The sequence below is a fragment of the Mesitornis unicolor genome, unplaced genomic scaffold (genome assembly GCF_000695765.1).
Source record: "Mesitornis unicolor isolate BGI_N332 unplaced genomic scaffold, ASM69576v1 scaffold28389, whole genome shotgun sequence".
In the NCBI taxonomy this organism is placed as follows: Eukaryota; Metazoa; Chordata; class Aves; order Mesitornithiformes; family Mesitornithidae; genus Mesitornis; species Mesitornis unicolor.
Genome location: NW_010209761.1, coordinates 41,824 through 55,114, shown reverse-complemented (window position 1 = coordinate 55,114; position 13,291 = coordinate 41,824). Strand labels below are relative to the sequence as shown.

The 13,291-nt window shown below is 38.1% G+C and overlaps 1 protein-coding gene across 1 annotated transcript in view; it reads right to left on the bottom strand.

Moving 5' to 3' along the window:
* LOC104547326 (ATP-binding cassette sub-family C member 8-like) overlaps nt 1-13,291 on the bottom strand; it is a gene marked incomplete at both ends in the record, with an annotated part of 60,467 nt that overhangs the window by 6,247 nt on the left and 40,929 nt on the right. The window contains 7 exons of the mRNA XM_010192960.1: nt 710-790; nt 1,930-2,014; nt 2,860-2,958; nt 5,928-5,963; nt 7,495-7,530; nt 12,172-12,277; nt 12,371-12,446. Coding sequence (XP_010191262.1) covers nt 710-790; nt 1,930-2,014; nt 2,860-2,958; nt 5,928-5,963; nt 7,495-7,530; nt 12,172-12,277; nt 12,371-12,446 — 519 coding nt within the window. The remainder of the gene's footprint in view (nt 1-709; nt 791-1,929; nt 2,015-2,859; nt 2,959-5,927; nt 5,964-7,494; nt 7,531-12,171; nt 12,278-12,370; nt 12,447-13,291) is intronic.

Below are 13,291 nucleotides of genomic sequence, written 5' to 3'. Positions count from 1 at the left end.
AGGAATGTATTGATCAGCGTAATTACACAGAAAGGTCTAAGTAACCTTCCAGACTATTAGGGATGACCTCTAATGTGCTCAGCTTTTCTAATCCCAGGTGACCCATGGCTGCCTGCCATAACAACTGGATTCAAAGTTTCTTGAAAACCGAGCTTAAGAAAGAAGTCCTGAATTGGAAAGACAGCACACTCACTGCTAGTGAGTGTGTAGGATGCATCTGTTTTCCCACCTGCTAAGTTTTTAGATCTTGCTCTTACTCCTTTTTCCATAGCACTTCAATAGAAGTTGGGACAGGATATAAAAAAAGAAGTTCAGGATGGGAAGACAACTCAGTTTGTTGCAGAAAGGAAACACTCCAGACACAGGACAACGTTAATTTTAGGCCTGAGATAGCTTAGGAATGTTATTAATACAGCTGAGACTACTAAATTTCTAAGTGCCAAAGATAAACACAAGGGTCAAAAAGAAATGTCAATAGACTGAGAGGGGAAGCATCAGCATTTCAATGTCTATACTGACATGTATCTGTCTATCTGCAACATTCACAAAATGCTTCTTACCTGCAAGCTAGCTAACAACAGATACAAAATAAAATGTGCACATTTGGCTTAGTGAAGCACTGTGGTGTGTGTGCGTTATCAAGAAAATACTCTAAATGCTAGCATCTTGTGCTTCTGCTTGCAGCATAAACATAATGGCACCTACTCACCAGGAACACAACATTTGTCTGCTGGTAAAGTGCTCTTGCCACGCTGATACGTTGGCGCTGCCCTCCAGACAGATTAATACCCTGGAGATAAGCAGGAAAAAACCAATCAGACAGTTATATAAACAACAATTGAATATTCACATTTTTATCAGATTATCCACAGAAGACTTTCTGGACAAAGAAAGCCAGAGACCTTTTTCAAAAGTGTGGGCCTGCAATTCAGCTAGGACACAGTACGCAAATTGTTAGAAAAGCCAGAGCACTCTGGAGCTGTATTCCATACATACCAGAGGGATGGGAAATATTTAATGGTTTGTGGGGACATAATGGTGTAGGTGGCATAGATATTCTGCAGTCTAAACTAGAGTTCTCCTCGAAAGTTAGCCTTATGAGCCTGGCTGTGTCCTGTCTTTTAGGTTAACATTACCTGGTTGCTGTTCTAGTTTTTTCAGCCCTTAGTCCCCTGCTACCACGCTGCTCAAAGTTACTTACCCTTCCTGTGACCCACCTGCAGTTTCACAAACACCTTAAGCTCTCATAAGCCTACACTGCTGTGCCATCCCAACTTCTCCCCTCCCTGCACTTCCTTCCTTCTGTCAAAAAACATTTATTTGGCTACAGAATTAATTGTGTTAGGAACTAATCCATTTAACATTAATATGGTAGCCAGTGTGGAGATTAGGCATAGAAATATACTCTTAAATGTATCCTTGTGTGAGGTGGTTTGTTGTGGAGTTTTTTTGGGTTCATTTGTGACAGTGCCATTATATGACAGAGTAAATTGTTTACAAATCCGTGACTTCTGTTTCCTCTCTTGTCACTCCCTATTCTTCCCTGATGTGATAAAGCTTAGTTTGCTGTTGATTAAACACCTGCCCTCTTTTAAATGAAGGGACTCTAAAAATCTATGAATTATTTATTTTTATTACTTCTAAAGAAACCAAAAAATGCGCTGTGAAGTCAGGATATATGAGATAGTGGCTGCAGAATTAGTCAAACATTCTGATAGGAGCACATTTAAATCATTGCATCTCACATAAATGACAGCGTTTCCATGTTTACTGAGCAACGAGCTTTCAGACTAATGACCCAAACGTACACTTAACTAAAAGATTACCTTTGTTGCCAAATAACCAGTAAGATTTTAAGAACACAACAAAATTATAAAATCCCTTCTACATATTTAAAACAGAAATAGAAGCCTGTAGCTGTTTACTGACCCTCTCTCCGATCTGGGTTTGGTCTCCATGAGGGAGAATGTCAATATCAGGCTGGAGGGAACAAGCATCAATTACTGCTTTGTACCTGCGGAAACAAAAAAGGCAACGCAAAATCCACACAGATACTGCTAAAGAAGCACATTTCCTACCTGCAGAGGAACAAAAATTAACCAGCTGGAAAAATCAGACAGTGGAAAATGTATTTGTTAGCACTAATTGTTCTAATGGGTTCTCTTTCAATCACAGGCAAGTAAATAATATTTCAGCTAAGAAGCTGCATCTTAGGTCAGCTTCCCAATTAAAAATATTTAATAGTTAAAACGAAGACAACACCTTCCATGGTGTATTGTTATTGTTTAGAATTTCACTTTTTTTCGTGCCCAGGACCTTTGTTTCTTGTTTCTATATTGAAGGATGACAGAAAAAATGCGTGTAGGATGTGAATACACACCCAACCACTTATTTTAAGATGGAATACCAGCAATTAACTTTTAAATATTTCAGAATGTATGGCACGAATTTGTTCTGAATAAAAAGGCAGCCCATTAATCCCTCACAATGCACCAAACACTGAAATTGTCATAAACAACATTCCCACTCCCAAACAGCTAATGCTCTTCTAAGACAGTTAAACTAGTCAATTAGGTGTACCAAGAACATACTTCATGCTAAGCACATGGAGTCCTTGGAAATACAAACATTTCTAGAGCTAAGTTCAAGTAAGAATGAACTCTGTTTCTTGTGTCATTCAGGAAAAACATTGTCAAAGAGGGGCTGCACAGAACTCAGGGTCTTTTCTGCCATGTTTAGGCAGATGCAGTACTTTTCTCACCAGAGGTAGATGGGGACCCATGCGTGAATTGAGGCCTGCGCAACTCCATTATTTTAGGAAAAGGGAGTAAAGCATGTAACAGTGCTGGAACCTGTTACCTCTGTTTGTTAAAAGGGCTTTCAAATGTGATATTCTCTTCCACTGTGGCATTGAGCAACCAAGGCTTCTGTGATGCATATGCTACTGAGCCTCTTTTCCTGGAAAAAAAACCAACACAACAGAGTTCCCAGCTTACCAGTGCAGTAGGTGTTTTTGGAAACCATTTTCTTGTAAAGGAAGAAACTGGTAATAAGTTTTAAAAAGTATTGTCTTTAATTTCTTTTCTTTAGGTCAATCAATAGCTCTCCCATCAAGGAAACAGATAATATGTTTAATTTCCAACAGAATACTGAAATTGTTCACTTTAATGAATTTCAGTTTGTTCCCTCTTTTTCGGCTGTGAGGTGAGTTTTGGAAAGCCTATCTCAGTAAAGCTGCCTCTTGAGTAGTGCAGGTGGCAGGAATCCTTTAGTTACCAAAGACTCAATCCCATCTCTGTTTGGATAGACTCACTAGTAAGGCAACATATTTCAGGAGGGACATTACAAAAAGATATTTTTAAGGTGTTTTTTAAAAAATAACAACTCCACACATGCACAAAGGCAATTTCCCCTGCCCCAGCACATTATTTTCCTGGTTCTAAGAAGAGAACTTGAGTCATAAAGCAAATGGGTATCCATGAGTAAAATCTGACTATGTCTATAAAGACAAGAAAAAAGAACAAAATAAAGAAAAAATAAAAGTATCTGTCTACTAGTGAAGTAATAGTGCTTTTGTGACTAAGGACCTCTGTAAGACAGAGTTGGGAGAAAGGCAATGTTTTTAATTAGAGCAGCTGATACTGCTGGAAGACTTACTGGCGTATCACCATTTCTCCAGAAAAGGGCCAAATGAGGGATCGTACACCTAAAAGCATATCTGTTTTCTTTCCAGCTATATCAGTTAATCCAATAAAAAGATAGGACCCCTCACCCAAACATAGTCTTTGTCTGCTAGACAGCCATTACAGCAGCCTTTTTCTAGCAGAATCTGAATGCCATTCAAACCCTGAGCTGCCAAAATACACCAAGTGCTTTATCTTTTTTTATCAGGAGTTAAGGTCATTTGTCCTGCTCATTTTTTCAGGATTTCACCAAGTTTGCTCAGAAGCCATTATAGGATCCAGTTTTCTTTAATGACCTGAAAGAACACACAGTTACACTATCCTTTTAATGTGCTTCCAAGTTCAAATGTCTGATGGCTCATTAGAATTTAATTATGTTTTATGAATTCTCTTTATTGGAAAATGAAACACAAACAAGAAAAAAAAGACAGAAAAAATCCCCTAGGTAGCTCAGCCTGCAGTACCAAAATCTAATTTAAAAAGTGTTCAGTTCTGCCTCAAGAGGGAAGCATTTTTTAGTGAGTATGATATTTTCATCCCAATGATTGAGAAAAACTTGCTCTGAGCATACCAGGATGACCCTTCCACTCCTTTTCATTGCTTGAAACAGTGCCTGTGCTGCTCTTCATTCTGAATGTGAGTGAAAAGTTCCTTCTAATTTATTTTTTGAAAAATAGTAGATAAGTTTTGAGGAAAATGTTTTTACAATTTCTGTTAAGAGTGTTCTTTTGTTCAGTAAAGATACAGGCACTGCCAGTAAGATGCACTCCGTGCTGAGAACCAGCACAGTGCCTGGGAACACCACTCCCGTTTGGCTTACATTCTGCTTTTAGGCCAGCAGTAAGAATTACTGCAAGGAATCTGGGAACAAGCAATGAGCTTGCCAAAATTCATTACAGACTTAGAATTTAGTAAACCTCTCTAAATTAACCTTAATTGCAAATTGACACTAGGATGACATATCAGGCCAAGATCATATTTTGACATAAGTAAAAAGCTTGCAAGTGCTTGATCATATGAGAAAACTATTGCATGGCTACAGTGTTTCTTACAGTAAATAGGCAATAAAATAAACTTGACTGAAACTGAGAAACATGTGGCCAGAAATCCAGAGAACAAAATATTCTGAAGCCGAGTGTGCAACACTTTCTCTGAAAGCCTGCCTTGAACCTACCTAAGGTTTCACGCTCAAAAGACTGAATGCAAACAAACGGTTTAGCAGACAAAGACTTACGAGGAATTTATTCTGCAGGTGGAAGTAATTGCCTCCTACCCCCAGACTGCATAAAAAAATATGCATTTTCATCAATGGAGTGTAATTTTTTTCCTTTGATAGCACTAGATAGACTAACCATAGCCTCTTAATGATAGTAAACAAAGTAGTAACAAATAGTTAGTAACAAAGTAACAACAGTACGATTGTAACAAAAGGGCAAACTGCAAATTCAACCTTGCAATAAATAGGAAAAACCTGTCCTGAGCTCCCTGGAGACTACATGCTTTGGCTAATATAGGACCAAGGCTGTTCATTAATTTAGAACCAGAAACAACATTATGAAAATTGTTTGTTTAAAGTTATTAATCAAACTTTATCTTCACATTTCATTTTGTTAAGTCCACTAGGCTCAGTACGCATTCAAGATCACTGAAAATAAGACTAGTTAAGGGACATTCATATCTGAATCCTAGTGCCTTAATAAACCTACTAAGTCTGAAATGTTGGTAATTTTTAAATGACAATAGATATCCTTAAAATACAATGGAGTTATAACAGTAGAGGAAATAACACACTGCAAATCCTTTCCTGTGTGTTTTGGATTGCTGACTTGAGTTTCATCTTGATTATTTTGCACAATTCATGAATTTCTAACACCAGTCAACAACTCAGAATCAAATGTTTTCCAGATATGAGAGAAATGTGTACTGTACTGTGCTATACTACTACTGCATGAACAAACAAATATGCTTCTATTATTTTCAACCTGATGGTAGGTAATAGAACATTCTGATATTGCCAGGGCTGAGTACTCAGGAGGATACTCTTCTGCCGTTATTAAGCTGCAAGGGTCACCTGCTTGTTTTGACTTCAAAATCTTGCAGTAGCTCCACAGAAACAACCCATTTGCCTTCTAAGGAGGAACAACTCATTAAGTGCAGACACACCTGAAGAATGTTCAGAGTCACAGAATGGCTGAGGTGAAAGGGGCCTCCCAAGGTTCCCATTAGTTTTAAAAATTGTTATACCTGAATTCCGTGTCAACAGGAGAATCTTTCTCTGGGCTGCAGAAAACAAACACAAGGTATTTTTAAAAAAAATTCAATTATTTTAGACAATGCAAATAATACCTTAATGTACTATCACTATGCTATAATTAAAAATACAACAAAATGACTGTGTAACAGAAATAAAACTCTTAAGTGTGCTAAAAATCTGTACTGTGTGATACCGCCCTGAAAAAGACATGGTTAAAGCTTCAGTTTTGAGAAGCGCTAAACAACCTTGTAGAAAGTATTCAACACATACGAGTAAATGCTCAAGACCTCACAAGTTTTTTCTCAAAATACACTGTTCTGAGATCACCAAAAAAGTTCTACAGGGTGCTAGTGTAAAAAACCCCACCAGGCATACAGCGCTTAAACAATATAACTAGGATTCCCAGAACCTATAGTAATGTAGGTAATTGTTTAATACAGTTTAATATCCTTTCCTACTTTCTAGTTTGCTGTTCATCCCTATAACAGTTTCAAACACGCAAATGTCTAATTATGATCATAGTTCTCTTATATTTTAATGGGTTCAAAGGGTTTCATTGTAACTTGGCCCAGAAATTGCAGTCTCTAAAAGACAGAAAGAACTATGAGGTTTCCAAGTATCCTTTACCACGAAGATCAGTTGTTAGATACATGAAACTCCCTCTTACACTACACACAGATGGGAGAAGATTTGCAGGACTCAGTCTGACAACCAGGTTGCAAGTTCAAGATATAAGGTAAATGGAAGAGAAGGGGATGATTTTTTTTTTTTTTTAAAAAAAAGGTAGTAGAATAATTGGTGCATCACAGAACCAGGAGAATATTCAGGTCAGTAGAAGACACATAAGAAAAGGGAGATCCTATGATGTTTTTCCTCTGCTGGTTTCAGTAACAAAGTTCTCACTGACTTCAGCGGGGATAGGATTGTCACTTTTACAATATGAAGGTTTGTGTGCCGCAATAAAATGACAACCATGTCAGAAAGCTTTGCTCTCAGCTGATTTGGTAGATATTCCCAAAATCCAAGCTGAGCTGTTAATCAGGTAAAGATAATTTTGATTCAAGAGTCCTTTGCCAACAGACGGACTAATCTGATACTCCCCACACTTCTCAGTTTTTGTGTGCCTGAAGAATGCTAGGTAAGAAAATAAACTTATGACAGGATGTGAAAAATTAAGAGAAGGGTAACGGGGAGAATTTGCTTTAATAAATGAAACCTTTAAAGTAATACTTTATACTATTTTTCAAAATGTAGCAGCAGGGAATAACCTTGTTCAGACTTTAAGAGAAGGATTTTCAAAGACATACAAGAAAGTTCAAATATGATTTTCAAAATCACCAAATGGCCACGTTTTCATAAAGGAAATTCAGCTCTTATTTTCATAAGTCACATAGATGGTCTCAAAAATTGTATCCTAAGCTAATTAATACAGTGAAAGTTTCACGGATTTTCAGAATTCTGACTCTGAAAATCTCATGCATAGATTTTAGAAACCTTTGGTGCCTTCTACTGCAATCGATTTAGTGGGAAGACCAATAATTGCATACAATACCGTACCTGACATCTTCCCCCGTCTCACTGTCAGAAGTACAGCTGCATCACAAACAGAAAGCAAAGACTGTTTACTTAAGTAAGCACAGGATATCTGCCCCAGAAAGAAAAACTATTAAATTCCACTTAGTGCACAGCCCAGACTGTAAACAGTATTTATCACAGAGCTGGAGCGCAGCATCTGTTCCTTCTACACAAACTGACTTGATTTTAGCAGTCAAAAAAATTTGGGGACATTTTTTCCTTACAATCATTTAATTTGATGCAACAAATAAAATCACCTTCACTCTGTCCTGGAGGGGTCAACAGAACTAAGAAGTCCTAGTGTGACAAGAATGCCATTCCATCGAAAAAAGGACATTTTCAGGGAAAACAAACTGGTAATTCGTGATACTGTATTTTTCCATGGCTGTAACTGCACCTTGCAGCATATAATGGGTTAGTTTGAACCCCAAATCTCACCTTCAGTTGACTTGCAACATGCTGCATTCTGTATCAGCCCTACACTTGAGGGGATGTGCCTGTATAGGCACATGTGGGCACATTTGAGAGATGGACAGGTTTTGTTTTTGCTAATTTAGAACATGTAGCAAGATGTTCAGACAGTTGTTTTAATAGGATGACTGGCCATACTTATTACTGATGCTAAATTCAGTTGCACTGAAAAGAATGAAAAATTCTGTGTGTCAAGAGGTATAAACAAAATCAAGGAGGAACAAAACTCTTCATGCTTCTAAGTGCACAGTGTCATTAACTTTACGCTAATACAATTTGCTTATAAATATCCAGGAGAGAAAACTATACCTGCAGTTTAACAGGTTGGTTTTAGAAACTTCCAAAAAGTTCATGGATAGTAGGCAATGACTGCATCTAAATTCAATTTACTGTAGAATTTGAGAGAGCCAGCCACTAGCAGCTTTATTCCAAAGGTCAGTGTACCAAATAAAGCTTTTCCACAGTTACCTCACCCTCCACTGGTCTTTAATGACTGTTTGAACTCAGCAGCACCTTCTCAAAAAAGCCATGAAAGTGCTGCATTGTCATCAAGTAGCAACACGTTCTTTACGACTATCAAGTGGCTGAAATAGGGAATATTTTTTCCAGCCCTTCCACGCACAATACAAGGACCCTGAGCAAACATTGGTTCCTGCTTCATGGACCACCCCAAAGAAGGCCAGGAGTCCATTCTACCAGAGAACACCTGATAACTTGCAACCTGTAGCGTTTGTGCATGACAGTGACTTTGTGCTCCACGGTGCTCTCCTACACAGGCCTGCAAGACAGGCAGAAAACTGTGCAGCTCATATAATCCATCAGTGTAGCTTAGCAAGCAAAGATCAGCCAGAGTCCCTCATGGTTAGCACAATTCAACTGTGCTTACTGCAGGTGTGCAACTTTGCTCCAGTTTCTGCTCAGAAACCAGGGCAAAGCGCCATGCCCACAGGGCACGAACCATTCTCAGAGTAACAGGAGGTGCAGCAGAGCAAAGCAATGTCCAGACTGCCTCTGTTAACCTTGTTCTTTTGCTATACAGCCACAGGTGCCACAGTTTTCATAGGCAAATACTGGTGGATCAATTCCCTGATCTGTGTTTCTGTTCTGTAGCTGGAAAAATAAATAATTCTGCATTTAGAGTTTTAGCTCAGCCTTTTAAACTCACTTTTTCTCACTTTGACATAGTTTTATCTCTCCTTTCCCCCTTTTCTTGCATACTCCTGGCAATTAAGGATGCATTTCTCTCTTACTAGTGTTGAAATATTAAAGTAATGTATGTTTGATAATGAGCTCTAGATCTAATTTTTGCAGGTATATGGAATTCTGAAGATGCAAATACATGCCTACTGAGATTGTCAAGCCTTCAGATCTCTATTTTCAATTTAAATAAAAGTTTTGGAAAACTCCAGTAAATATGTATTGAGGAGAAATCAATGTACTTTCTAGGCATCAAAATAACCTTAAAATACTGTCATTTGATGAATACTTACTTCATTATGAGGACTCTAGATTCACATGAGAATACATATGTCTTGTTTAGAAACAAATGCTATAATTTTGTTTGAGCAAACTATTTCTCATTTAGGTAAATTTTCTGATATTGTTTACTTCCTAAAGAATTCTACTCTAAACTGCTCTCTGGACTTGAACTGAGACTATTTAAAGTGAGATATTGCCCAGAAGAAATTAGCATGGCATGTACTCATTCACTCAATTACCAGTCAAATCAGTACTATGTAACATCTGTTCAGAACATAAATAATGATTTATCTATTTTTGTTAATCTCTAACCATATTATAAAATATTTATGCTGAGATCCTCTCAGCCTGCTTTAGTCAAGGGGCAGTAGTTTGAGCTGGATCTTCCAGGCTCACAGTGTAATACAACAAAACAAAATCACAAATGAGCCAGTGCTCACTTCTGATTAACTGATTCCTAGCCCAGGAATAAATTACATTTCTTTTTAAGGTCTTAAACCAAATAATTTTTATAGGAAGTAAATAAGGATGGTGTGCAGTTAATCCTGTTTCATAACTGAAACAGAGGAGGGAAATGACTTGTGCAAGGTTATCCATTAGACCAAGGGAAGGGCCAGGAATAGAATCCAGATTTCCTGAGCAGAATGACATGTCAGCAGCATGTATCCTTCATCTTCATAGCTGTGACCTTGGAGGAAGGGAAGGGGAAGAAAATGTGGAATGAAGGAAATTCAGGACTATTCTGTAACATTAATGACTGAAGCCAAGCATTCATTTTATCCCAAATAAAAAGCTGTAACAAGAATCTTACTGATTCTGGTGACACATTTTATTGCCCAAGCAAGGATATGAGTTCTGGTGATTACTTGATAAGACAACTTTCCTTCAACCTGGGATAATGTTGCATGTACCTGGTCAGGCATTAGTATTTTCTTATCAAATTAAGGGAGCTTTCATCTGATGCTTTACAACACAGATGTGCAGTCTACATTGACTGCATTTATCTTTCTGAATAAACCAGTGCATATAGTAGCAGCTCTGAAAAACGAAACAAAACATAATCTGTCCCAACACAGCCAGCACTTACAGTGCTGAGATTGTTTCAGCCACAAGCCCCTGTATACATATCTGACAGATAGCAAAGCAAATGTGATAACAACTGAATTTCATTTTGTGATACTTTGGCACATCTAGAAGACATGAAAACCAGTTCTGACCTTTACACTGCTGTGAAGCAAATACTTCTAAACAAGTGCTATTTAAAAACACAGTCTGATCAGAACCATCATGTAATCTGTTTTAGTTTAGCATCAGACATTCAAATTACACTTCTTAATCATGTTATGTCATCTGTAAAAAATTACAGTCTTGCTGAAATGAAATTAGTTCACCTAATAAGGCTGCAGGGATTCTGTATGGTTCCTCACCATACTCTGATTTTCTGCTTAAAGAAGAATGTTTTAATGGACAGATCACCATATTCTGGAATTTTGGCTTCTGTTCTTGTCTCCCTCACCAGCTGAAAGGGTCACCTTCCTATGTTTCATTTTCCCCACCTATAAAACAGGACACCTTCCTTCCTTGTACTGTTACTATTAAAGCATGTGAAATTCTGAGTAGTGTGACTGGCTTACACATGAAGGCTGGATATAAATCATATATCTCTACAAACATTCAAGGAATCTGTGAGAATTGTTCCATGAAATCAGTGCAGAATCCACCAATGACCCTCTGTCCATTAGGGTGCGTGGACTTACAGTTGCACTGTTGTTTCTTCATTCCCAATCAGTTGGAAATAAAGTTAATTTTTTCTCTAGGTTCTTCTACACTTTGTCAAGCTTCACCTACAAATAACTGTATCCCAAAAGGCAAAGCGTAGTCTCTATGGCTAGGAAGCCTAGTACTGTAAAATAAACAAGCGAAAAATGTTCACACACATTGATCAGACAGTGTACTAGAGATGGCAATAATTTACCAGAAACCAGATACAGGAATTGCAATATATTATAATTACCCATCATTTAGTTTGAGGACCAAGACACCAAGCGCTAGCAGTGCAGCTGCTAGAAATCAGTAGCATTTTTTTTTCCTTTCTTCATGGCCAGTACAAAAGTTAGCCACAAGTATAATCTATAACCATCTGTCAGAGGGCAGCTGCTGTGTCCACTTGGGAAAGGAGGGAAGGACACAGCTATCTCCCTCTTGTCAAATCAGTCAGGATGCACTGGGGGAGTACCCTGAGGTCACTGCCACTTATAAAAAAACTCTTCAATTTCTCAGGCACTAGACGTGTGCAGGGATGGAGCACACAGCTAAAGGCACAGCCAAGGACTACTCCTCGTGAGCCAGTACCTCCTTATAGTTCCATTCCAAGACACAAGCTCAGGCCTGAAAGTGCAAATGCCATTCTGCAGCAGCAAAACACTTCAAGCTAATTCTGATCCCAAATTAGTTACGATTTCACTCAGTTTATGTTGCTGGAGTTCAGAATGCCCAGGTATGGTTATCTATTTCTATCAATGGAACGGATAGCTTTTTCAACCCTGGCTGAGGGTTTTTTCTGTTGTGCTCCCCTATTACTTAGGGTAAGGCTTTTATCTTGACTACACCTACAAAATCCCCAACAGCACAAACAGGTTCCCCAGGATAGATTTGGGCTTCTTTCTGCATTACTACTCAACTTAAACTTGAATCTTTAAATAGCACTACCTGCTCCAGAATATGTTCCCAGAGATCTTCTGCATCTCACCAAGTATGGCTAGCAAGAGAGATGACTTACCGCAGCCAACCTGTCCTACAATCATTGTTAGCTGACCTGTGAGAGAGGAAAGTGTATACATAAGCTTCTGATTTACTAAATGCTCATGAAAAAAACATCTTGTTTTGTATATCTGATGTCATTTTGTACCTTGAGGGATTCGAATATCAATGCTGGACAATGCTGGAGGACCTTCAGGTGTCCAAGTGAAAAATCCATTTGTGATCTATGCCAAGATGAGAGAAATAAGAAACAGAAAATGAGCTTTAGCGCTGATTTCTTTTGTCAACATCAGAGACACTTCTGTTTTCATTACACTGAGCACTGGAACTGAGTTAGCTGTTGCTCAATGCAGGAAACAGATCTCCAAGTGACTGATTTTGTAAAGGTCTGTATTCTGATGTGCAAGGATCTCTGAACTCAGACAAGAACAACAACTAGAAAATTATGGAAAATTCCCGAGGAAAAAGAAGTTCCTCTTTATGGTTTCTTTTGCTTTGTTATTTGTAAGGTGGGCACATGAAAGAAGTGAAAAGATCACAACATGATTAAATTATATCCAGGGTCACTGTTTGGTCTCTGCCAAACACTGAATGTCACTCTAGACACACTGCAGCTTATACAGCAATTACACGGGCCAAATTCCGTGCAGATTCGCAGAAATTTCCATGGAAATTAGATGTTGATGCCTATTACAGTATTTTCCTTTCTATTTCTGATATGATTCTTAGATAACCTAGGCTTTGCTAGATACAGAAATCTTTTCACTGAAGATGACTGAAAACAAAAACCAAAGCTTGTTAAATGGAGATTTCCATGAGTACCATGAAAAATAGGTAGCAGGAGACAATTCTAAAAGGCCTGTATTTATACAGGACCCTCTTCTCACTTTCTGAGAGCAACTGAAGTCTTCAAAGTCTTTCAGTAACGCAAGGCTGACTGATCTGAGAAAACAGACAGGGGAACAAATTTATACTACCCTGGAGAAAAAGGGGATACTCTTGTCTTGGGAAACAACCTGAAAAAATAAGCAAAAGAAAGCACAGTGTTCCTCCCTCTAGATTATCAAAG